Here is a 26,016-nt window from a genome sequence, read left to right on the forward strand (position 1 = left end):
ACTGGAGTCTTAATCTTTGAATTCAGGTGTTTTCAGTCCCAATGACACAGGTGTGTAAAAGCGCCCAGACATGCTGTCTGACTTTACACACAATTGTGAAAGAATGGGCTGTTGCAAAGAGTTCGTTGAATTGGAGCGTTGTTCTGTAATAGGATGCCACTATTGCAACAAGTCACTTCATGAAATTTCCTCCCTCCAGCTGTAAGTGGTGTTACTGCAAAGTGGAAGAGTTCAGGAACCCGTGTATCCCGGGCAAACAAATGTAAACCTTTGACCAGTCAAGTTTTTGAATGTGGTCCAGCGTGGTTCAAACACACCTTCTAGGATGTGCATTGTTTAATCACTCTCCAGCCTTATTTCAGGTACACTCGTGGGGGTGTGGTTGTATTAACACCTCTGATTGCTTACCTTGCAGAATGCATCTATATATTTGTGTTAGTAAGACGTGTCGGTGCTGGTGCCAGGCCTGGAGTGGATGACCCACCCTAAAATGTGGTTTACCTTGAGTACACGTTGTCCTACAGCTGTCAGAGGCTAGAGGCAGAAGCACATATACCATACCTAAGGTCTGATATTTATCTGAATGCAGGAGCTGTAGCTGACTGTCACTGAGCATGGCCAGGGGGCAATACTCTGTGTGTACCTGTAAGAAGAGCTTGCTTATATGTGCTCTTCACGTGTTTAAGTGTGGCTGGCTGTGGGCTGTGGAGTACAGTTGATACAGACAATAATCGCATACACTGATTTGCCATTTGTATTGTTGACTTATGCAACCAGATGCCATTTAACACAAATGCCCTGCAATCATTTGACTGTGTAGCCACAGTCAGTTTTTTATTGATTCTGTGGTAGACGTGTGTTCGTTCAGGCTGGAGTTAGATGCTTTGCATGACGGGGCTTGGGGGAAATGCAGCGTGTTTTGATGTATGGCTATGGGATTTGTTGAAAAACAATTTGTGAACCATTATTTTTTCCAAAACTGATTGTAGTTCATTTCTCACTCTTGTCAGACTAGATGTTATTTATATTTTAGTGCTGCTTTTTTCCCTTTGTAAGTGGTTTAAACAGGGTGTTTTGAAGAATCCCGCATCATACAGTCAGGCGTGTTTTGAAGCTGCAGTGATGCAACTGCAAATTATTAGCCAGAAGAAAAATATCTGGGCCTGGGTCTAATTTAAAGAAAAATAGAAGAACAAACCCCCCAAAACATGCACATAAGTTAAAGCTAGTGACTTTGCCCTATTTTTGTTTATTAAAGGAGAAGTATCCCCTCATGAAGAAAGTTGGAAGCAGCAGAATACTGAGTTAAAGTTTAAAGTGTAGGCGAGAACATGACTTGGATATTTTTAGGGGAAGCAATGACTGTCATATTGTCATTAAACAAGCATCGTAGGTGGTTAAAGTATGATGTGGTGACCCCTTCAGTATGCGCTGCTGTATTCCTCTATTGAGGCCTGTGATTGATAGTGAAGACTTTTTTGCTGGCATCGCTCTCCTTGTGCACCAGGCTCATAGTAGTGTGTAAAGACCATGTGCTGGCCTATCACCGTGGGATACCTCTCTCAGATTACCGCCTTCACCCATCCCCTGACCCTCCCACTGCTGCTTCCTCCCCCTTCACATTCCGACTCAGCCCATGTGCTTCAAACAGAGTGGAAACGGGAACATCCCACCCCTCATACGTGTGCACACACTCATTCCTATTGTGCAGTGGCGCATGCAGGACAGGGGCTGGAGTGGGTCTCCATATAACTTTCCATACAGATAATATACCGTGTGTACTATAATAGAAGTTGTTTTTCACATGTATTACAGCCCTGAACTTGTCTAGACAGCACCTGGTGAAGTTGTACTTGGGAATGCAAACATCTGAATCAATCAGGCTGGATGTTATTGGTCTGCACTGACAGCTCTCTAGTACAAAGAGTGCATCGTGTCTGATTGAGCCCACGTGGGAGTAGAGCAGGTAACTGTCCTGAGAACTCACAGTGTTCACAGGTGTCATGCGTCCTGCCTCCTGACTAAATTCAAATGGAAGCAGTGAGGATCCAGAATACATGTAGAAGCTCTTGTGTTCTACATCTGAGAGATAATGCCTGGACCTGATTCTCTCGAGGTCTGTGATAATGGTTTATGTCTAAGAGACAGAAGTAGGGAGTCAGCCTCTGCTTGGATCTGTGCAAAACTGAAAATTGAGACCAGGAGGTTTAAAAAAAGCTATCCAAAAACCCAAACAAAAAATTCAGTAATGAAAAGCCCTGAAATTCTGGATGACAGAGATTTTGCCAAAGAAAACCTAAAGGCGGGGGGAAGATGAAGGATGTCCTTCAGCACAGAGAACCTTCCCATCAATCACTTCAGCACATTTGTGGCATAGCTGTTTGACACAAGCATGTTCTTGTGACCTCTATCCCTTTTCTCTTCTTCTTTTTCCCTCAGTAACTTGCTTCACCCACATCTCTTTGTTTTCTTTCTGTCTGAGGGCAGTGTTGCGTGGTAAAGGTTGCTGTCCATAACACATATCTACACAGGCATTCTCTGTAATGTAAAGGCTGAAGTGGGAGGCAGGCAAGTGACTCAGTGTGAGTGGGGCTCTTGTCATGTGTCGTTGGTATTCCCTCTAAAGAATGCAGAGGAGAGTTTCCCAGCCTGGAATGGTGGATTCCTTCTTGCTGAGTCTGAGTATGAATGTGGACCAAGAGGAGTCATTATGGTCGCGTCGCTTTGCACATTTATTGTACCGTTAGCTTTATCTTTTCTTTTTTTAAAGATCCTGTCGATAAATTGTGGCATCCCAGAAAGTTTTATGCAGACAGATGTGCATTAGGACTTAAGTGCTGGTTAATTTGGCAATAACTTTTAATAACCTACGTTCAAGAGTTCACTTGAAAATGTGCCACCTAGATTGGCTATTTTGAGTATCCAAACCAACAACAAGTCACAACTGTTACAAGTATTGTATTATACAACTCCAACTGCAAAACAAAAGTTGGGATGTAATGTAAAATGTAATTAAAAACACATTTCCAATAATTTGCAAATCTCTTAAACCTGTATTTTATTCATAAGAGAACAAATAAAACATATCTGACGTCTAAACTGAGACATTTTACTATTCAATGAGAAATATGAGCTCAGTGTACGAGTTTAAAAAAGAGCGTCTTTGAAAGGCAGAAACATGGGCAGACATTCAGAAATCTGTAAAACTGTATCCTTAAAATTGTGGCATAACTTCACAATAATGGTCCTAAGTGTAAAACTGCAAAGACTTTGAATGTGTCATTATCTACAGTACATATTCTCATCAAAAGATAGAACATGAAGAAATCTCTGTGCAAATGGCAAGGCTAAAAATCAAAATCAGACGAATGTGATCTTCGAGCTCTCAGGCTGCACTGCATTAAAAACAGGCGTGAGTGATTGTATCATAGAAATCACTGGAAGACCTCTAAATGGATCTAGTTCATGCAGCCCTGTGTGGCCACTTTCCCATCTGGAAGGGCATTGTCAATGCTGAAAGACTTCTACTGGTTTTAGAGCAACGTACGCTCCCATCCAGGAAAGAGCTTGCATATTTCAGCAAGGTAAACTCGACAGTGTTTCTCACCGTCTGTTCCTGATGCTGTACTTTTTAAAGACAGCTGATAGTTATGTTAAATATACAAAAACTGTAGTTAATGAGCCATGACAGGCAACAGCATGTGGAAATCCAGTAAAACCAAGGAATAACAGGCGGGTACAATTTTTTTTGTGCGGTAAAGCCGCTATTGTATCACCACACAGCACGTTGACACTTACCACCCATTGTTCAGTGCCTTTGTTACCGAAAACAGCCAGGAAGCCTTACAGTATGTGTGAGTCAGGTCCCTGGCTGTATCCCTCTCCATTGTGTCCTGCTTTGCTGGTGATGACAATGATAGCCACTGTCCTCTGATTGAAATACATCGTCAACATAGCTTACATAGCTACATGGTCCATATGCACGCAGTGCAGCTGGCCTCAGCGCAGCTTCTACAGCAGCGAGGCCATTTTGAATTCATGAATTATTTAGTTGTTTCTTGTGCAAGAGGGAGAATGTGTCTGATTTCTAAAAAGGAGGGGGGTTGGAGGGCCTGTGATTCTCTCTTTCTCTCTCTTTTTTTCTTTTTTTGTGAAGGAGTAAGAAAAAGGGAGCTCTCCTCTGTAGTGAGTGAGGGAGGAGTGTGTGCCTGGTATCTGGGAGCTGAAGAGCCAGAACAGCAGGACTCCGTTAGATCAAACAGGCTTCCACTGCGGATAAGAACGAGGACCTGGCAGGGAGACAGAAAAAACATGAGCAGGGAAGGGATAAAGCAAAGTAAGAAGACTGCTCTTTGTAGTATTTCAAGCTAATGAGAACTGCCAAATAATAAACGGTCCTAATGAGCATCTTATTTGCTTTGTGTACCTTGTGGCTTACTCCTAATACTCTGTCTGAGTCTGCTATTGCAAGTTTAGAACAGGTGTTGACCACATTCCTACCTCTGTTCTGCTGCAACCCTTGACCTTTTTGTTTTCCTGACAGCCACAGACTGTCCCTGGGGATCTGCTCCCATCTCTGGAGCCCATCCGGTTGTCAAGCATTAACGTCATGGTATCTTTTCCAGGTGACTCTACGTATATGAGCAGGCATGTTTATGGTACACTGGGAGATTACACTGAAAGTGCTCCTTCTTCTCATCCTTTAACTCATAGTCATCATCAATAATTCAGCTACACTTGCAGGACACAGCTCTGTGTTTTTGGTCTTAACCTTCCCTGTAGGTTCCCCTGTATTTATCTATGGCTTTTTAGACTATTACTGTACACCTATTTTGTTTCTTTCCATCCCCTCTCCCATTCTACTCAGTTTTGTCTTTAGAGTCTTGCTGTCAAGTTTACACCAAAGCTCTCAAATCTCTCACTCTTACTTATATTAGTATCTTATTTTCCCTTCTTCTCTCCCATGGTTTTCTTTTGCTTTTGTTGTGTTTAAAAAAGAAAAAGTCAGGGATTTTATTCCATCCCCTCCCTTCTTTTCCCACCTCTGTGCTTTTCTTTTCTTTTTTTAAAAATCTTGTCAAGGCAGTTTTTTGGGGGCCGGAGAAAAGTCTGTTAAGGGGAGCTAAGAGGAAAGGGTGTGGCCACCCACACTGCAGTACTCTATTGTGTTGCAGTGATTCCACCATGTCCTCTCTCTGATAAACACACATGACATCACGCACAAAATTGAACACACACTCAGTGCAGAGCCACTGACCTCGTGTTCCACTCTCCACTCACTCAAGAGGTATATTCTCTCTTGGTATCAGGGCTGTCCATTCCTGAGCACAGATAGCTTTGTTTTCTGTCATGTGTTTGAAACTCACTAGATAGCAGACTTCCAAAGTGAAAACAACTGGCAGTTTAATCAAAAAATCTGACACTTCCAGAAGTTTATCTCGTCACTGTCTCTCCTCCTCGGGGAAGTCACCGCTTGGGGTCAGCTACCGAGAGGCGATCCTCTGCTCAGCGTCTTGCTTATGCACATTTCAGTGGACGTTTACTTGCTTTTATTGAGGATTCAACACAGACATGAAGTTTAATCATTAAGGCTGTCTTCACACTAATAGCAAGTGTGTGGGTTGGGACATGTTATTGAAGGTACTGAGGGAAAACAGAACTTGGAAGTCCAGTTTTAATCATGCATCCATGAATGTGAAGCCTCATGAGAAGGGACACCACTGCTCAGCAGGTTCTACTTATTTTGACCAGCAGTCCTCATAAGTATCAAAGTAGATATAATTTTCTCCTTTGTATTTTTGGACCTGTAAGTTAGAATAGTCCATAATAAGTGTAAGAGCTTTCAATCCACAGCCTGTCCAGATGGGTAGGTGAAGACTAGCAGACCAGCAACACAACTGGCTCAAGACCTAGCGTAGCAAATTAAGGAAATACAACTAACACAAAGGCTACAGAGACTCATGTTTGTACAGTCCCAGAATATTGCATTTGGTCAGTGATCCTAGTTATAGGTCAAGTGCTTATTGGTTAAAAGGATCAAAAACATGAATCACAGTCTACATCACACAGAAATCTACAGAAATCTGCCACTGTGACAGCAAACTACAAGTAGACATGAAGACGTGGACGATAAATGGTTTTTAACCCTGTATCAAGTCTGTGTGATTGATTACTATTAGCATTGAGTGGATGCCATTCCTATATGGGAGCACCAGTGTCTCGGTTTATTTAGGTATCTGACTACAAAGAGTGAAGGATTATGGGTACCAGACGTGCTTTGTGCAGACCGAGTACCAAATAGCCTGATGGGGGTGATGCTCTGTGTGTGAGAGTTCACCACCTGTGGGGACAAGTGCAAAAAATACATCAAGGAACAAAGTAAAAGCATGAGAAGGGCAGACGGTGGGTTTAATCAATACTTTTAATTGATTCTTTTTTCAAATAGTCAATTTTTTTTTAAGTGAAGTAGACTGTTCATCCAGCACGTCTGACTGTGCTGATGTTCTGACATTGAATTAGAGGGTGATATTTGAGATGCTGATTTGAGGTGTTATGAGTATGTGTGAGAAAGTAAAAATAACAGTGTTTTTGTGTGTTTGAGGAGCACAGAGGTTGTGACACGGTGTATTAGCATATCCTCGGGCTTAACCTGCAGTGGCATCCTCCAGGTATCATTTCTCTCAGACTTTATCTGAGAGAATTCTGACAGGTGAGTTATTTCTGAACCGTGTTTTCTTTTTTCTTTTTTTTCTAGGTTTTACTTCAGAGGTACAGTGAAGATTAGCTTAAGGCTTACCTGAGTGTACAGTGAAAACATGCAGCCTGTAACACTAGCCTATACAATGTCTTTGTCCTGAGAGTGAAACGGTATCGGAAGAATCAGGTCTGGAAATTGCCTGAAGTTGCACTTTCTTACTTTATTCACTCAGCAACAGAAAAGAGCTTAAGTTACTGAACTTTAACTGACCCTAATTTGCTCTGCTGCAGGGAGGTTCTTTTTTTTTTTTTAGATCTTTATTTGGTAAATCCCCAATCACGAATCTGCCATGTGCAAGAATGTCCTGCTAGGTGTGCAAAAGTCTGCTTTAGTTTGATGCATTTGTGTATGAAAGGATGCTGTATCTTCATTATGAAGAAGTTCAAATGACAACCTGTCCTGTGCTTTTAATGACATTTGGCCAGCTGCAGACTGTTACAGAATATCAAACTTAGAAGGTGTGAAAATAAATTATTTTTATACTGCTGGCCAGGTCAGGAAGTTCTTGCATGGTCTCTTGGTTTTTTTTCTGGTTTTGCATCAGCATACTGCATTAGCATCTCTGTACCTCAAATCCTAAAAATATATGTATAGAGTTCTAACAAGCTTGAGAAGTATTTAGTATGATCACCTTTATTCTTCAACACAGCTTGAACTCTCTTAGGCAGCTTTCTTGTTGTTTCTTTAAGTATTTTAAGTAGGGTTCAGGAATAATTATCCAGACTTGTTGAAGGACATTCAAAGCTCGTGTTTGGATGTTGGCTGCCTTTTGTTCTGTTCTCTGTTGAGATGATCCCACACTGCGGGGAGGCCAGTCCATGACTGATAGTGTTGCATTGGGTGGTTTTTTTACTAGGTATGTTTTTAGGTATGTTGGTAGTGTGTTTTTTCGATCACTGGTATGCTGAAAAATGAAGCTGTTGCCAATCAGATGCTTTCCAGATGTGTTGCATGCTGGATCAGAATTTGACCATATATCTGTGTTTATAATTATGAGTTTTAATTTAACACAATTCATTTTAAGAGCCCCAGCACTGCTGGCTGAAATGGACCCCCAACAGTGACGGGGGCTTTCAGATACTGTTCCTCTGCTGTAGATTGTGTTTTAAGGTCAGCTGCTTTTTCAGTTTCTTCTTTGGTTTTTGTGTTGTTTTGTTTCTCAGGGCAAATTGCACAGCATGCTAAAATGCTAAAAGCTCAGACTATTTTATGCCTCTCAGACTGCTCTCAGACATATTTCTGTTAAAAAAGTGTGAACTAATGGTGTACATTTGTGGCAGCCTGCTAGTAGCAAATGGCTAAAGATACAATTTAAAATTGGTTCTGCGCTGCGTTGTCTGTTATGTGTAGGTACAACACTGGTTCATCGCTTAATTTAGATGATTTTTTTTATGCTTAATGGTTCACAGGTCAATGTTGAGTTGCTGAACTCACGAAAGAGAAACCTTCCTTTAAAAATGGTGAGGACTGGACTGAAGTATTGTGCAAGACCGCTTTTAAAAAGTTACAAGAAAATCTGGCTCCATGGACACAAAATATAAAGAAATGAGACTTAGACTTTTTTATTGTCACTGTGCAGTTTCTTGCACAGCGAAATTGAGGGCTGACTCAGGACTTTTGCACAGTACTGCTTGCAGTCTATGATTATTGTAATCTTGTTTCACTCTCATAGCACTCTCCTAAGCCTGCTGAAATGAATAACCTGACTTCTGTGTTTTCTGTAATCTCATTTGCTGCTTTCCTTGGTAGGTCAAGAAGCCCAAAATATTCATTAAAGGGCTCAGCGCTAATGGAAGAGGGAAAAATGAACAGACAGAGTGTGGACAACTGAACAATGACCTAGCCCCCTTTTACAAAATTATCTGTTTTCATGACATGGGTACTTGGATACACCAAATCTGATAACCCATGATCGGAGCCTCATGGGTCAGTATGTGCGCTTGTGACTCTTCCTGCCGTCCTTCAGTCACTGCCTCAAATAGTTGGTTTTGTCTTCAGGACACTGTGATTCCATCGCACTTGAAGCAGTAACGTTCAGTAAAAATGTATTTAAATACTGTAAAAAAGTGCATTTATTGGCCGTCTGTGAGAAGTCTCTTTTGTAACCCTTCGTTGATGATTGGATAATCCAAACCAGTTGATGCTGCAAGCATCTCATTATGTCTGCACATGAAATAATTATGTTTAAAAAAAAAAGGGGTGTAAATGTGATAGATGGAAGCCAAGTGTCTAAAATGAAAGCTGGTTAATTGCTTTCCCCCAAGTTACCCATCCTAATCGCAGACGTAGGACTGTTGTTGTACATTGATTGCTCGGGGTGTAAGAAAAAGTTGTCCTCACCGTCTACTCTCTCGGTCCGCCCCAAGGAAGAAGAGTAACTGTTTTTTTTTTTTTTATCGTGAAAATCAGTGGAAAGCCAGTTAAAGCCCGAACAGTGCTGCAGGGAAAAAGAAGAAGAGGAGAAACAAAAAAAAATCCCTGCGAAGTTTTTGTGCCGTTACACAGAACTGCGTGTGGTGGTTTGTTGTGCTGAGGTGTGGAGTTGTTGTCTTTGCTGGTAGCCTCCTCTTGGAGCATGGCCCAGTTTCTATCGCTCTCTCTCGCTACTCCCAGTCCCTCTGCAGCAGTTAGACTCATGTCTGATTTCCATAATGTGTAAAAATTGCATGCATGCACACTTGCACACAGCAGAGAAATGACCATTGCACTAGTGGGTTGGAGAGATGTGTAGAGGTAGAGGTAGAGGCAGAAAGGCAGGTGACCGCATTAGCTGCACTGCAGTCTAATTGTGACATACGCTGTTTCCATCCACACAGAGGATGTTTTAATAATACGCGTGTACATATATGTTCTAAATACTTCTATCCCCCAACCAGTGATTACTTTCCTTATCCGTTATTGTTTTAATCGGTAAAATGTAAAGAAAATAGTAGTAAAAACATCACTACATTTTTCCTAGAGTGTCATGTACCATCGGTTTACCAAAATATAAAAAACTAACAGAAAAAAAGAAGAAGCAGATTTTAAAAGCCGGAACAAATTGCATTTCCTTTCTCCACAAACAACACAGACAGTCAAAATATGCTGTTGTTTTTCTGTTGATAATCGAATTCATTATTAAACCGCTCTTCACAGCCGAGTGGTTGTTCTTCAGGGATTTTTTTTTTATAATGGAAGAATAAAGATTCTTCCAGGAAAAAAATAGAATGCTGCAGAGATTTTTAAGTATATTTCTGCTCCCTTTTCAGCACCACGAGGCATGTGGCATCTTGTTTCATTATATTTAAGAGAAAGCAGACATCTCGGGAGCTGTTGTCTCCTAGACTGATATGTATGTATAAACAGCACCCTACTATCATAAGTTGGATATGTGGTTTAAAACATGGATAGATGGATAAGATTAAAAATATAAAAACAACGTCTATTTGATTTTTGGGGTGAGCTGTCGTTTTATATTAGGACTCATGTAGTTCTGCATTCCTTTATCTTGCGTATGTGCCCCTCAGCTGAAGGCTGTGGCGATTTGACCTCGAGTCGGATGCGCTGATAGCATCTCATGTTATCATCTGCTGCTCTGGGTTTCATCCTTTGTGTGATGGTGCCCTTTGCTCTTTTTCTCCTGGCCTCCGTGCCTTCCGCCGGCGCTCGGATAAAGATCAGCAGCCATCAGCAGATACGGCCTTTAACTCGTGTGTTGCTGCCCAGCCTCTGCTCTCAGCTCTCACTGCGTCCTATCTTGATCTCTATCATTTTTCCTTCAGCCTTTTTCAACATGCCACTGATTTCTCATGCAGTGTCGCGATAAGACTTTGCTGCATAAGGACATCCATACGAGTCACTCACACGTGTTTAGTATCATGCAGCATTTCCTCGCTGAGAATATGCATGTGTGTTTCCCCTCTCCTGTGCGGCAAATGCTGCCATAGCTCTTTATTAAATGACAGAAAGGTTTCCATTACGCACTGTGTTAGGCTTCAAAGCCGTGATACTCCTCTCGGGGGGGCCTTAACGTGCACATGCCTACACAGCCCTCAAGGTCCCTGTGAATCATTAGTGATGACTGGGCTAATTCTTACTGAGGAGTGAAATAAAGATGAAGATGACTGCACGACTGATGACTGTTTAATCTAGAAGTAAGAAATGATTACATGCTGCCGCTCAATCGCTGGGATTATGACGAGTGTTAACACGCTAATAAAGACGGGGAAGAACCTTTACCCGCCCAGTGATGCTTCCGCACATGAAAGGCATCCTCTTCCCCATCCTTTGCTGTTTGAAACTAGCCTTGGATGATTGTGGTAATGCTTGTTGCTTTAAGAGAGTGTTGCCTGGAAATGTCGAGGCTGATTTAAGTTATTCCACGCACTGTCAGACAAGACCACTTGCACAGACAGACATACACTCAGTGGGCTTCTTCCCATGGTTGTGTTTTGGATTAGTCAAATCTCCTGACTGGCTGCTAAGCTGATTAACATGGGGGGGCGCGTTATGCACTGGCCATTTTGAAACACTGGAAAGGGTGTGGACGCACATGCACACTGGGAGAGCTCAGCTTAATATTGCTGTTGGCTCAGGGTGATATGATATGCGTGCGTGTGGGTTTTTGTCTGATACCTGTCCATACCTCCTCAGACAGATGGCATAGAGCTCTATACTGTAATAGTTTGGATCCCTGTGGAGAGAGTGTGTGTGTGTGTGTGTGTGTGTGTGTGCGTGCCTGCCTGCCTGCCTGCCTGCCAAAGCTGGAGAGTGTATGAGATGGAAACAGAGGGAGAGAGAGACGGAGATGAGGCCTGCTGGAACAGACTGAGGCCCAGATGGCTGTGTCCAACAGAGACAGGAAATAGAGGTGACACCAGGTGGATGGTACCCTTCAGCATGAACAGCATCCACAAACACACATACACACAGAAAGGACACTGAAATTAGCCTTGAGGCCAAGAATTCAAGATGGTCAGTCTCAAATCTTGTGCGTTGCTAAATTATAGGATAACGTGTGATCTCATTTAGTGCCGCTCATCTCGGTTGAACCGAGAAGTTGATCACAGACTCTGGATATCTGATTGCTGTGATTAGGTTGTCTGTGAAGTCCAGTACCTACACTTCAATAGCATTTTAAACTAAACTGGAAGATAATCGTTATTCGCTTCTTTACCAGAATTGCTTCCCTCCAGTTCCCGCGTGTGTGGGACCTACCCCCTCCCCCAGTGCCGTTCTCGACTGGGTTAGTGGAGCAGGCGGTGCCTGAAAGGGAGCGAAAGAAGCTAGTTAACTTTTGATAAGCAGCCTTTTTTATTATGCGTAGAAACCCCCAGCCCCCAGTCTTTAACCCCACATTCTGTCTGCCACCACACAAATGCTTGTGTGCTGTGCACGCGATGGCTAGAAAGAGATATGGGTGTCAGGAGAGGTAAATGCAAAGAAGTAGAACATACTCCTGGAAAGCATGACTGCAAAAAGAAATAACGATCTGGTAAAAGAATAGACTCTGCAGGAACACTTAGAAACAAGCTGAGCGTTCTTTGGAGCTGAAACCGATAGTTGTAACCAGCTGGTTGACATGGGAGACTGACCCCCTCCAGTAACTTTGCAGACCCCTGACCCTTGACCTGTGCTCTTTGCTCACAGAGTGCAAGGAACCCTGACGGTAGCTTGCATGGCCACAAAAAATGTAATCGATCATAGAAACATCCTCTGTCTTTCCTACAGTTGCACATAAAGCATCCTACTGTCACGTAAAGGGTTAACGACTTCCTGATCTGACCACAGAGGTGTGGAGCAGTGCCGTGGAATTTACCCCCGCTGAGTACTAAACCCCCTGCAAAAACACCCCCCCTCTTCCTCCCCGTCACCTCTTTTTCATGTTTCTCTCACACTGCCTCCCCCTCTCCCTGCTCCCTCGCAACCACCACCAAAGAGGGCATCATGGACAAAGAGTAACAGTTACCAAGCAAAACTCAGTGGGGAGGGGAAGCGTATCTCCAATATCATGGTATGACTAGTAGTTTTTTCAGAAGTGCTTTTGTCTTATTTGATACTTAAAAGCTCCCATTTGATGTCTAATCTTCTGATGTAGTATATCTGGGTCACTGAGAGAAGCATGCTTTTCCCCCTTTATTGCTGAGAGCTGGATGGGAAAGTTAATATAGGAAACCTAGAAGAAGTCACCGCATCAGCACACACATAATACATCATTTGCCCCCTTTGGGTCTTTTGTAGATCGTATAAATGAAGAGTAAGATTGCCTATTGATTAGTGAGTTTTAGGAGTGCTGATATACAAATCCTGTTAGCGCTCAGCCATGCCTTAGAGGCTGTTTCCTTGCTTCCAGGGTAGAGGCTTTATGAAAAGCACCCTTAGATTTAATATAATGTTAAACATTTTTTTGTAATATTCTACTTTGCTACAGCGAGAGCAGAGGTAGAGTAGGTTGGTGGAGATGAAGAATGAAGAAATCTATTAAGTGTTGCTGGAGATCCAAAATACTTTCTTTACAATTGTGAAATAAATAAGGCCTCTCTGACGGCAGTGTTTAATTATCGCCTGGGTCAGAGTGACGTAAATTTGGTCATCAAAAGAGTCGGCAAGAGGCTCTGTGCAGATGTCAACTCTGCTATAATGCAGCAACTATGCATATGTTCTCCAGACTTCAGATAAGCAATAAGCACAATATGAACAGCTACTCCCCCATAGCTGTCCGGACGTGGGGCCAATCACTGCTTGAGTTTGTTCGAATGCAGACACACGTGCACTCGTGTTTTGGATTTCTAAACGCTGACAAAGAAAATGATAACCCTGCCTGCCAAGCAATCAAGCTTTAATGCTGCTTTGCTATATGAAAGTGTGTGTGCGTGTGAGAAAGGTCAGGAGCTTGCATCCTCGCCTTCCCGAAAGTATCACTATATATTCACTAGCATTATGACGTTAGTTGAAAAGGGAAACTAATAAAGTACCATAGTGACACCAGTAAACGTTGATGTTTTATGCCCTTTATTCGTTTATGCCCGACCATAGCCCAGCGTTTATTTCTCTGCCGTCGAACTCGCTGTCGGTCCCTCCTCTCCTCTGCTGAACAGTACATTTGCAGCGGTTTGGCTTCGGGATGGTTTTCCATGTCTACAAGCCGCGAAGCTTGTTAACTTGCCTTCTTAAGACGACACTACTTTTCCTAAAAGTTTTAGGGTCTGGGTGAGAGAGGAAATGCCTCTATAACTTTTAATGTATGCATGTGTGTGTGTGACAGAGAGTGAGACGCAGAGAGAAAGAGTGAGAGTGTGTGTGTTTGTTTTTGGAGGAAATGTCCAGACCCAAGAAAAAGGCATTGGCTGGAATCTTTCCATTCCTGCAATAGCTTTCCCTCCAACACTTACTGTACTGTAACTCTATCCTTTCCTCCCCTCTCCACAAGTGTGTGTACGTACGTGTGTGTGTGTGTCTGTGTGTGTATATACACTAAAGCAGTATTAGTTTGACATGTCTGGAACTAATAGAGTCCACCCTGCTGAAGAATCTTATTAGGAAATACTACCTGCAACTTGAGGCTTTAGTCTACCTACTCATTCAACGGCCTAAACATCGTGTCTGTTTCACTCTCACTCACACACTTTTGACTGCCTTCAACCTGTAAGCCCCTGGCCCATCTTCTCTCCCTCAGTCCATCTTCTCTCTTTGGTTGCCTGGTTCAGGGTTGGTGGGTTATACTGGTGAACTCCACAGCTGCCTGTTTTTCTTCAGGGCCTTTTAGTCTGAGAAAAACACAGCACACACACACATCAGTCCAACCCCTATACTCCCTCTTACACACACGTACACACACATATGCTTCCTGTAGTTGTTTTAGTATAACCCTCCCCTCTCGTGTTGCTCCCTGCTGGTGATAAACTGGTCCAGCTGACTTCCTGTCAACTGTGTCCTGTCTTCCTGTGTGTATGGGATGAATGGTCATATTATTCACACTGACGCAGTGCCCGCCCTCTTACTCACCCTTTACACTACTTTGTGCTTTTTCGTCCCCCTCTCTCTTCTTTTCTCTCTGCTTCTTTCATTCTTGTGAGGACAATGGTATGAGCTCACAGTGGTACAAAACCACTACCACCCCCCTTCTGCTTCCCCTCCTCTTTTATAAGCTTCTCCGTAGCCTGTGCTGCAGTATCAGTCCCCAGAGCAACAAAGACCAGGCCTTACTGCATAAACACAAACGTAGCAAGAAGAATGGGTAATATTGTACTTTGCTGGGAGCTACATCTCCTAATGTTTGACTTGGATTTCTTAGTCCCAGTTAACTGTACTGTGTGAGTGTGTTCTTGTGTTCCTGCTGTGATTACTGATTACCTGGCCCACAGTTTGTAGGCCCAGAGCTTGCAGAGAGATAATCCTGATGTATACAGCCAGGTTTTCTACTCTATATTAACATATTTCTCACCTTGCATTATTTTGCTCCAACAAAATAATGTCACATAAATAATGTCTGCAGAGAAAGGAAATGGGAATTTCCATACTTGAGCACACATAGAACGTGGTTACCAAAAGTAATAGGAGCCGTAAACCAGAACTTTACTGCACCCTGTAAATCAACACAACTGTGTGGACTGTCGTAGTTTGTCATTCCTCTGTTGTCTGTACTCTCTGTCACACTCCTTCTCCAGCCACTTCAAGCCTTGTCTCAAACACTCATCACATACTTGTAAACAGTTGTCGTGCGTGCGTGCGTGCGTGCGTGCGCGCGCGCGCGCGTGTGTGTGTGTGTGTGTGTGTGTGTGTGTGTGTGTGCGTGTGTGTGTGTCTGGAATAATAATATAGTAACGGAGGGGGACAGAACTAGGGCGGGGCTTCCAGGAGCAGGCTTGAAAGCTGCTGTCAAAACAGCTCAAAGTGACAACTTGGACTCAGAGTGTCACATTGCTGTGTGTGTGCGTGAGTGTGTGAGTGTGTGTGCCCATAGCCCAGGGTGTTTTCAGGTATAATGAGTCCTTGTAGCATTATGTGTAGCTTCTGTATGTAGGCCAGTACACAATGGCATCCAGGGCAACCATCACTTTTGTCAGTTACAAAACAAAACGGCGTTAAGCTGGTGGGAAATTTGCTGCAGAAATAACTCTAAGCAAAGGAAATGATGGGGGAAAGCTATGTTTAGCCTTCACGCTGTGGTTGTCTATGTACTGTGAACTTCAGGTCGATGGTTGTAATGCCTTTTTTTTCTACTTTAATTTCCTCCTCAGTGGCCATCCACGCATTAATATGCAGCGACACATCTGTCTCAGGTTTGAGTTGAGGCAACACAGACAAGCTGCCTGCACTCTTAGTCCAATGAAGTGCCACCTTACTCAGAGTATTCTGTCTTCATCCATCATCTATTTTTGCCGTCTTCCTTTTTCTATGATGATGTATCATAAGCTCTGATGTACCATAGGGAGACGTGGGTGTAGGTGGAATAATCTAAATGGGAAAAAGACATTGAACTCCTCAGATTTCACTGCTACTTTGTGAGCTCACTAATCTTCCAGGCATATGATTTGCCCTGATATCATTTATACACAACCGTCTAACTTGCCCAAACACACCAACAAGTGGCTGCTATGTCTGGAGAGAGTCAAAGAGATAAATGAATAATAAAGACTGATCCTGAAAAAAGAAAAATGCAGTAGTGTGACTATATTCTATTGGGAGACAAATACACTATGTATGTTAATAGAAACCAAAGAGAGGATTAGCTGCTTCAAAGGTAGCAGTCATCTCTGCCTTTTCCAAACTGATCCTGTTTGTGAGTGTGGCTGGACGGGCGAACAGACTGAAAAGCGTATGGACGAGGCTCGTGCAAACAGAGCCAGACAGCCTTCAGCACTACAGACAGAGGAGGCGGAGGGGAGAGAGGGAAGAAAAACAGGGAGAAGAGCATCAGTAAAGTAGAATCCCAGAGCCTGATTACAAGACCTGCTCTCATCTGCCTGGAAAATGTGACTGGACTGTCTGGAGGGGGTGGAGGCGTCACATTCCAGTTCACATCCCACTTCACATCCCATTTCTTACTTGCTGGGGGATGATAGTCATTGCAGAGGGATGAAACCGAAGGGAAGACCTGTGCTGAATCTATTTGACTTGCTGCCTCTCCTTTTTGTTGTAGCAAACTCCCTTTCACTAAGCAAACGGCTTCTTTTGGTCGTAACGGTATTTATATGGTTAAAGACGGAAATGCATAGTGGTGGCAAATCGAATGAAAAGGCAACCCGCATGTTTTATCCCCTATCAGTCATGCTGACATGATTTGGAACCACTTGACCCTTTGTATTGACACATCTGAGTGATTACTTTAACTACGCGGCATGAGAGGTCAGTGACTGGTATGAAAATGCTCTCACTTACACGTAATGTCTTTTGTGCCCTATGAAGCTGAACACTGATGGGATATTTTCTATAGGCATATTTTACAGTGCCCCCCTCCCCCAATACAGGATGGCTTTATAACCCTGCAGTAGAGTTTCAGGGGCTTGGAGAATGAATATCAAAGCTCAATGAAGCAGTTCTGCTCACATGTGATGAGACTTTATGGTGGATTTTTCCTTTAATTTGTCACCCGTCTGTGCTTTTTACATCCCCTTAAGGAAATTGTGTCGAGCAGCCAGTACCAATAGGGTTTAGTGGGGAGAGCTCATGTAACGCAGCCATATATTTTATAAATGAAGCATGCCGTCAAACTCGCTCTTCATCCTAATGTAAATGTAAGGGGCCTGAGAGGGGTTTCAGGGCTCAGGGCACGGCCTCCCTATTAAATTAATTTCCCCCCCATTAAATCTGCTTTCTAAACATTTGGATCACATGGGACTCACCTGTTGCTTTTTTTTTTTTTTTAATTCCCTCCTGTACATATCCTCCACCCCTCAAGCTGTTTCCAGGCTGATAACCATATGCTTTCTGTCACCTTCTTACGTTCCTTATGGATGGACAGGTTTGTTTTTGTTGGAGGTGTTGTGTGTTGTCGTCGTGGATGGGCTAATTACAAGGTTTTGTGTCACAGCCTTAAGGGGTGGGACATTGACTCACTCTGGATCATTGACAACGGCGTGCGACGAGAAAATTGCACACAAACACGCACGTATGCAGCCGGCGAGACAAAAACACATGTTGTGAAAGCAAATGTTCACACCAGGTCATTAGCACTGACACAGGCTCGGTGTGTGCATTCCTTTGCCCCCCTGCCCACAGTGTCTTAAAACTCCCTAACTCTGGTTTTTGAATCAGTAAAGAACGACAGTGGCCGCTGGCTGGTGGCACAGTGTTTAGGTATGTGTTTATGAGACAGAGCGAGAGAGAGAGAGAGAGAAGTGGGAGGAGTGGGGCGCTCACAGACACATTTAGAGATCCCACTTCTCTTTGTGGTAATGAGAAACTGCACTCTCAGCTGTTAAACACAAAGGCAGCATCAACAGTCGCTGCTGGCTGGACAGGCAGCTGACTGCATGACTGCGCGTGTGTGTCTATATGTGTGTGTCTGAGTGTGTGAATATTGTTGAAGGGAATCCATACATCACTGAAGCCAGGATGGAGACCAAAACCATCCGCTTTCTGTACAGCCAGCGTTGTAGAGGTATGACAGCTGTGGTAGATTAGCCATGATGACAATTAGAGAAATGCGTGTGTTGTTTCCTAACTCATTTAAGGGATGCAGACTGCTCGGCATTGGCAGGAAGCTATGGGAGCGTAGCATTAATCTGTCAGCTGTCAGGACTGATCCAGCTTATCACCTCTGTGTGTGTGTGTGTGTGTGTGTGTGTGTGTGTGTGTCCTTGGCTGTGCAGAAGTGCTGCTGTGTATGATTTGTGTCTCCTGTTCTGTAGCTGCAATGAGCAGGATTCTCCAGAGAACTTTTTTGCGGCCCGTGATTGAATACGGTTACTGAATGTGCCTGCACTGAGTGCACTCTATTAATTTGAGGGCCAGACTGGAGAGCAGCATGGAGGAGCGAGGAGGGCGAGGAGGGAGGAGGCAGGAGGAAAATGAAAAGTGATAAGCTGGGATAAATGACTGCCTCTGGAGATATGTCTGTGTGGAAGATGATATCTGATCCCGCACTCACAGATGCACACTTATAAATATGATGATGCGCATGCACACGCATGCTTAGCCGTCTGTGCATTGCGGACGGGTGGGAGGGGAATGGAGTTCAGCCAAGCCAACACAGTGCCAGGTGTTTTACTGGAACATCCAGTCATTCAGTCAGCTGTAAAGGGGTTGTTTTAACATCTTACACATCGTTGTGAAATGTGTGTTAATGGTAGTGGTGTATAGCCAACAGCAACATATGAAAAGGCCTTTGATTTTTAGCAAAGACCGATTGCACATTAAACATCGATTCGTGTGTTGATTTCACCTGGCCCATGGCTATGTTAACCAAAAAGCTAACGTCATCTCTGACTCTACTCCTTCCTTTTACCCTTTCAGAGGTCCGTGCTCAGCTGGTGGAGCAGCTCAAGTGTTTGGACCAGCAGTGCGAGCTGAGGGTGCAGCTGCTTCAGGACCTGCAGGACTTCTTTCGAAAGAAGGCAGAAATTGAGATGGACTACAGCCGCAACCTGGAGAAGCTGGGTGAAAGATTCCTCACAAAGACGCGCAGCACCAAGGACCATCTACTCAAGTATGAGAAAATCACACAGACAGCACACGTAGTTTTATTTTGACAGTAAGCCTCAGGTTATGGCTTTTGGTCGCATACGTGTATTTTTAAGTGCCTGGGGCAATTAATATCCTGCCCCTGTAAAAGTCCCTATGTGAGACAAAACTGACCCAGCTTCCATATTTAGCATTTAAAGAAAAAAAAAAACAGCATTGCTTCAGAGACTGGTGACTTCCTTCCTGATAAATGTGAAATAGCTGCTTGACTTGTAGCTGCGTGCACACTGCATTTTAAGGGCTCCTTTCGACTGTCTTTGTGGTCCTGTGAGTCAGTGTTCGTGTCTGAGGGAGGGAAATGACAACTTTTGCCAGAAATGGTCAGGTGGTGATTTTGTGCTCTGACTATTTTGTAGTGTCTTGCTGTGAGTGGATCATTGCCCAAACCAAGGATTCTCTCTCTCTCTCTCTCTTTATGAAACTACATAAGTTGCTCATCGGCATTAGCAGCCTCTGGTGCTCTTGTAGAATTGTCACTTTTTGAGTGGGGAATGATGTAGCAGTCTGCCTCCCTGTAGGGAAGGATTCACTGAACTGCTAGCTATTCATAAACTACACACACACAACATATCCTATTGGATAGTACTGCCTCACTGCATCTCACTTCCATCTTTTACCTTGTGAACAGGAATTTGACCGCCAACTCTGAGGATTGCTAAATGCTGAGATATAATACACAGGTTTATGCTGGCAACAGCCTTTAGATGCAATAGTACATATAATGGGCGATCCCTGCCGTTTAGCTGAACAAGCAATAAGCTCCTGTTGTCGTTACTGCAGTATCATTAATACGTCATTAACCAACCCATAGGGACACAAATAGCTCCACTAAATGTCTGATGACTTGTCACACAGCTGTGTGTCATCTGTAACTGCTTACTCTTAAATGAGCAGAGACAGCCCTTTCTGCAGAAACAATATCGTCATCCTTCTGTGCGTTTGTCTCTTTCGTGTTCCCTGCTAGGACTGAAGGCCCAATTAAAAGAGTCACATGAGAAAACAAAGAGACACACAGATTCTGTAAATTGAAATTTACCCTCATAGGGTTTCAAACCAGCTTTCAGGTTTTTTTTTTTTTTTTTTTATGTTTGTCACGAAGGCTTTACATTAAGGGACAAAAACAAGCATTTGATTAGACAGAAACATAATTTAGTACTTTGATTTGCATTGCCTTGATGTAATTAAGGCTATCGTACAGATTAATATGTTTGTCTGTCATGCTCAGAAAATGGGAATTCATTCATGGAGCAGCAGCTTATGTTCAAATGCTAATTGATGCATTTTGTTAATAATAATGGACAGATACAGTGTTTAACCCTGTGTTTGTGAAACTAACTGGTAATAACAATAATCAAAAAATCATTAGCAGAGGCGCTTTTAGCTACCAGCTTTTGGTTTTAGAAGTGTTAGAGGTATAGCTCATTTCCACAGAAATGATCTTTTTAATTTTCGATACTCTGGATTTTCCAAGTTAACTGAAACTGTAACAAAGGACAGGGACTTTTTCCTGCTCAGCTTTTCTATATTTTCTTTGACTTCCTCTAAACTATTACCTCCTAAATACCAGCCTTCCTCTTTCTTCCATAGAGTGACTGTTCCCTTTTCTTAAGCACCATGCACCCTTCCAGAGATATTAATATCCCTGCTGGGGGCAAACCCATGTTTACGTGCTCTCTCGCAGACTCAAAAGGATCAATAGGTCCTCTAAACGAAACCCAATTCCGACCGTGAGGACATACCCCACATCACACACAAATTCACTCGGCCTCATACACACCCTCCAGCCCTGATCAATACTGAGACAGTTTCAGATTGTGCGATGCATATTGGTGGGGTGGGCGAGGGAAAGAAGATGATGAGGAAAAGGGAGAGCAATAAACAGAAGAGAAGATGTAGGTTACCTGCTCGACTGGAGCTCCAGCAGCAGCAGGTGTTCTCCCATCATATCCACTAAGTCATCGTAAGGCACCAAAAGTATGACTGAAAACTGTTCAGTTTGTAGTTTTCATTCATTTCTGTGCTCTTCTCCCACCCCGTTTGCTTTTCTTTTCTCCCAACATCTGTGTATTTAACAGTCTTGCTGCATCTGCTGCTGCTCAGTCCGGGTGCCATGCTGGAATTTCAGTTATTTTCCGGCTGTGTGTGTGTGTGTGTGTGTGTGTGTGTGTGTGTGTGTGTGTGTGTGTGTGCGCCCTTAGGCTGACAGGCTGATTGGTCACATGGAGAAGCCCTCACAAGTTGTGCACTCATTCAAAGCCTGCCCTTATGTTAAATATTAGGACAGTTTGACTGTTAATACGATGCAGCCTCTTGCACAGTCCAGTACTTGAATGAGATTTTTTGATATCTGATCACATGATTGCATGACCACCCATGGGATGAAACAGTAAAAATCCGTTTTATATGTGCTGTTACTTTTTAAGTTTAAGTCCACGGCTTTATCTATTTGCTCCATTAAAATACCACAAAATCAAAAATCATGCACCAGGAATTAAAATCAGTTTTCACACAGATTCATGAAAGCACATTTTAGTTCTCCCAGATTTCACATATTGCCCCGTTTTTCTTTTTTTGTCATTTGTATTGTCTAGTGTCACTGTCTAAATCAGGCGCTCAAGTAATCCTCAAGCACAGATGCATTGCTGCAAAAGCTGTAATGCCTGCGAGGAAGTAATGAAAATAACTTCATGCGGGGATGAAGCCTTTGTAACAGTATGGAACAGCATCTGCACCATGTGACCTAAGGGGGGCCAATTATGTTTCAGTGTTTACCTTGCAGTAGCTGAAGGTCAGAGAGGGATTTGGATGATATTTCACCCAGTGCCGCAGTGCCATTGCCATGGTTATCGCTGGTGGATTCAGGGTGACGAGTCACATGGTGGCGTTGAGGCTGTCTTCTTGAGCTTACGGAGGAACTGGAGTCACATTTTGTGTTTGTTGTGCAACCAGTAAAGACAGACGCACCGGACATGAATCAGACAGAAGAGAGAAGTTTGAAAGGAAAGTGAGGTACATCCACATAACAAGTGCGAGACGGGTTCCAGTATTGAGGTGGTGCGGATGGATTGTCTGTTAGACTCATGTAGTTAGTCATATGACATTGAGACCAGTGTCACCCAGTACCAGTTTATCACATCACCACCATTGAGTCATCTCATTCGAACCACCCTTACACCCCCCCAGAAAACCTTCTTTACTCACACACATGCACACAGTCCCCTCACCGCCCCCGCTGTATACCCCCACTTAGTCAAATCAAAGACTTTCTCTGTCTGTTTGGCATCGTCTGTGCTGGGGTCACTGTTCTACTTTCCGTGACCCGTGTGTGTGTGTGTGTGTGTGTGTGTGTGTGTGTGTGTGTGATATAATTGCCTTGCAGCTCTTTGCTGTCTCTATCCAGTTAAAGCTCCTCTTAACAACACAAAGGCCTTCTTTCATCCACTTACACTCACTCATAATCCATTTTACCCACTAGATCATCCATAACTCATACTATAGTGCACACACACACACACACACACACACACACACACACACACACACACACACACACTTTTATAGTGTGCACACCCCATAAAAGCTGTTGTATTGTCATGTAAGCAGGGCATTAACAGCTTTGCATTTGTGTAATGGCTTTGAAACAAAGAGTGCAACACCACTGAACCATTATATCGTTAGTGAAATGATTACAGTCTTCAGATTGCCCTCTTTTTTCCATCTTTTTCTGCTCTTGCTTATTTCCCTCGACAGCAGCTGTGCTTGCAGGGGAGCCTTACCTCTTCCTGCTGGGTCTTGTACCCTGGCTGAATCCTGCGTTGGGGCTGGCTTACCAACCCTTTGTGTATGTATGTGTGTAAGAGAGTCTGTCTACAAACTCTGTCTATCCCTGTTATCCCAGTGCCCTGTCTCATGTTTGTAAAAGCTGTATTATGGGTGTACCGTTTGCTTGATTTTGCATATAACATAAAGTAGACCTGTGTGTACAAGTTTGCAGTGAACGTTAGATGAAGGAATTTAGATTACAGCTTCCCTTGAATAAAGACATGTCATTTCTCTCTGTGCATACAGGAAGGAGCAGAGCATTTTATCTCCGGTGAATTGCTGGAACCTGTTGCTGCAACAGGTGAAGAGGGAGAGCCGCGACCACGCCACTCTGTCTGACCTCTACCTCAACAACATCATTCCCCGCTTTGCACAGATCAGTGAGGACTCAGGGCGCCTCTTCAAGAAGGTAAGCACCCACTCAAACACGCAGAAACATCAGAGCCTCGCTCTGATTGTTTTTCCTCACTGTAATTTTGTTTAATTGTCCATCACGGTTAGCTTGATTTATGTGGCGAACCTAACGGCGTAAGGATTTGCCGTTCTCATGTGTGAATACATTTTAAATCCATGCTGCTGCTAGCTAGATGCTCCTTCCCCATTCTTTCACTTCACGTAAAGAAGTGAAAGAATTCGGCCCGATGTGCTACATCCATGTCATATTTTGCCATTTCCAACCCCCCCCAGCATCTGTTTTCTGTCTTGGCTGATTTATTGACTGACAGCGAGGCAGCAGAACCTCAGGCCAGGAGAGTTTATACTGTCTGTTTCATACCGAAACCTCCTCCTTGTCCGCCCTGATCTTTGCCTTTATAGTCTGAGAGATGAAAGAGTAAAAATGTGGAGGAAGAACAAAAAAAAAGAATAAAACAAAAGAACTGGAACAGAGCGAGTGGGCTTTACATGACAACAAATGGCAAGGAAGTATTCTCCCCTGGGAGTTTGCTGCTCATCTCCAGGATATGAGACCAAATAAACAAGCCCTTAGTGACAAAAATGCAAATAAAATTTCTAATCTGTTTAATACAACCACTTACTTTTCTCCAGCGCTTCCTTTTTGCTCTGTGTGAGCTTCAGATTGTGAACATTTCTGCAGGGCATTCTGGCATTTTTTAGCAGCCGTATTGGAGCTTTGAGCGATGGACACAAAGGGCTGAATTTAAATTTACAGTAAGTGTTAGTTTGGATATTAAGAGTTGACTCTAAGGTAAAGGTCACATTGAAGAAGGCTAGGGATGGGCGCAGGGAAAAAATTTAATCAGAGGAAAGCCACTCCAAGTATAGAAAGATAAGTGTCTGCTCCGACAGCAAAGTGAGGCCATCTGTGAGTGGAATGTCACGGCAGAGGCTGCTGATTTCCAACCCGATAGGCTGTCGTTGAACTACATTTACAATCAGATCCCAAGTGGCAGGAGCGCACACAACCCTCTACTTTCATTTCTCTGCCTGTCTGACATGCAGCACTCATTCCTGCCCTCTAGCCTCTTGGACATTGATTTAAATTTTTCACGTTTTTTTTTAATACTGGGTGCATGTGCATGTGGGTTGTTTCCATCATGTCTAGGCCATAAGCAGGCTGCACAGAGAATGCTCTGATGGCTAATTAAGTGGATAATTGGTTCATTTATAACATTTCCAGTCAGTGGCATGAATACCAGTAGTGCCAGGGGCTGTTATACACAAACACAACTCATGGAGATGCAAAGCACAACCCGTATTAGAGAAGCTAACACATTCATCTCAGGCTCTTGAAATAGAGTGGGAGTGTGTGAGATTTTAGTCACTGGCCAACAGGAAGCAGTAATGAATCAAGCTGCACTATTAACACGTACACAATCTCCACCTAAGCCACAAACATCAGGACTAATGAAGCCGTTGCTAGTTTCTGCTTTGTAGTACCTGTAGAGTGTAAAGTAGGCGACCACAGGCAAAACAGGAAGTTCAAAGGTCGACATCCACGGTAGGAGAGCTTAGCCATGACTATTGCTTTTTGATTGGCTGTGGTCTGGGCTTTGTCACCTAATGTGTGCCTCTTTAGAGGGCAGGAAAACTACAGTTATCCTGTTACCTCTTTTGTCTGCCGTGCTATCCTAAATCTCCTTCCGTACCACTTTATCCCCTCTGTTCCTGACCTTTTTGTCCCTTGTAATGATGTCACATAGGTTCGACATTATGATATCTGATCCCCTACACGCCTCGCCTTGTCTTTTTCATATACCACCTTCAAACCTCCCACCCTTAACCTTTTTTGTTTTCGCTGACCTGTAAGCCTCCGAGCCTTCTCTGCTCCTTTTTGCGCCCTCATCCAGGAGAAGACGGATGTTCAACATGCTCTGCTTTTGCTTTCAGTCTGCATTCCTCTTCTTTTTTTGTTACTTTCACTGTCCTATTTCTCTCCTCCTTTCATTTCCCCCCTCCCTATCTGCTGCTGTCTCTCACCATTGAAGCCAGATTGTGTACACAGATTTGCATTATGTGTAAATCTGTGTGCACACATATCGTAACCACTGCAAACACTTCCAATGGTAAAAGGGATATTGTTCAGTTAATGTGTCAGATATTGGTTTCCTTATTTCTATGAGTTCCAGTGGCAATCAATCTGACCTTTTACTCCCACGGCTAGATTATCACAGAGGTACATGCCACGTTTTACAGAAGGCACACATGCTCTGAAGCATATCTGCAAGAGGCTGCAATGCAATTGAAGTATATCGAAAGAGGAAGCTCATGTGTGAGTTTGTGTTGAGTGTGTTCTGAACCCTGTCAGTGTAATT

At 43.4% G+C, this 26,016-nt stretch overlaps 1 protein-coding gene across 3 annotated transcripts in view; it reads left to right on the plus strand.

Annotated features, from left to right (window-relative positions):
* srgap2 (SLIT-ROBO Rho GTPase activating protein 2) overlaps positions 1–26,016 on the plus strand; it is a 56,779-nt gene that overhangs the window by 13,468 nt on the left and 17,295 nt on the right. For 2 of the 3 annotated variants that reach the window (XM_085353188.1, XM_085353189.1), the window contains exons 2-3: positions 19,193–19,385; positions 23,489–23,651. In XM_085353188.1, the coding sequence (XP_085209314.1) occupies positions 19,193–19,385; positions 23,489–23,651 (356 nt within the window). Of the gene's footprint in view, positions 1–18,024; positions 18,339–19,192; positions 19,386–23,488; positions 23,652–26,016 lie in introns of those variants that run through there. The other variant, XM_085353190.1, reaches the window with a different exon arrangement.

Source organism: Diplotaxodon limnothrissa, linkage group LG5, assembly GCF_057381915.1.
Source record: "Diplotaxodon limnothrissa isolate DT_005_m linkage group LG5, D_limnothrissa_male_GT1.1, whole genome shotgun sequence".
Taxonomy (NCBI): domain Eukaryota; kingdom Metazoa; phylum Chordata; class Actinopteri; order Cichliformes; family Cichlidae; genus Diplotaxodon; species Diplotaxodon limnothrissa.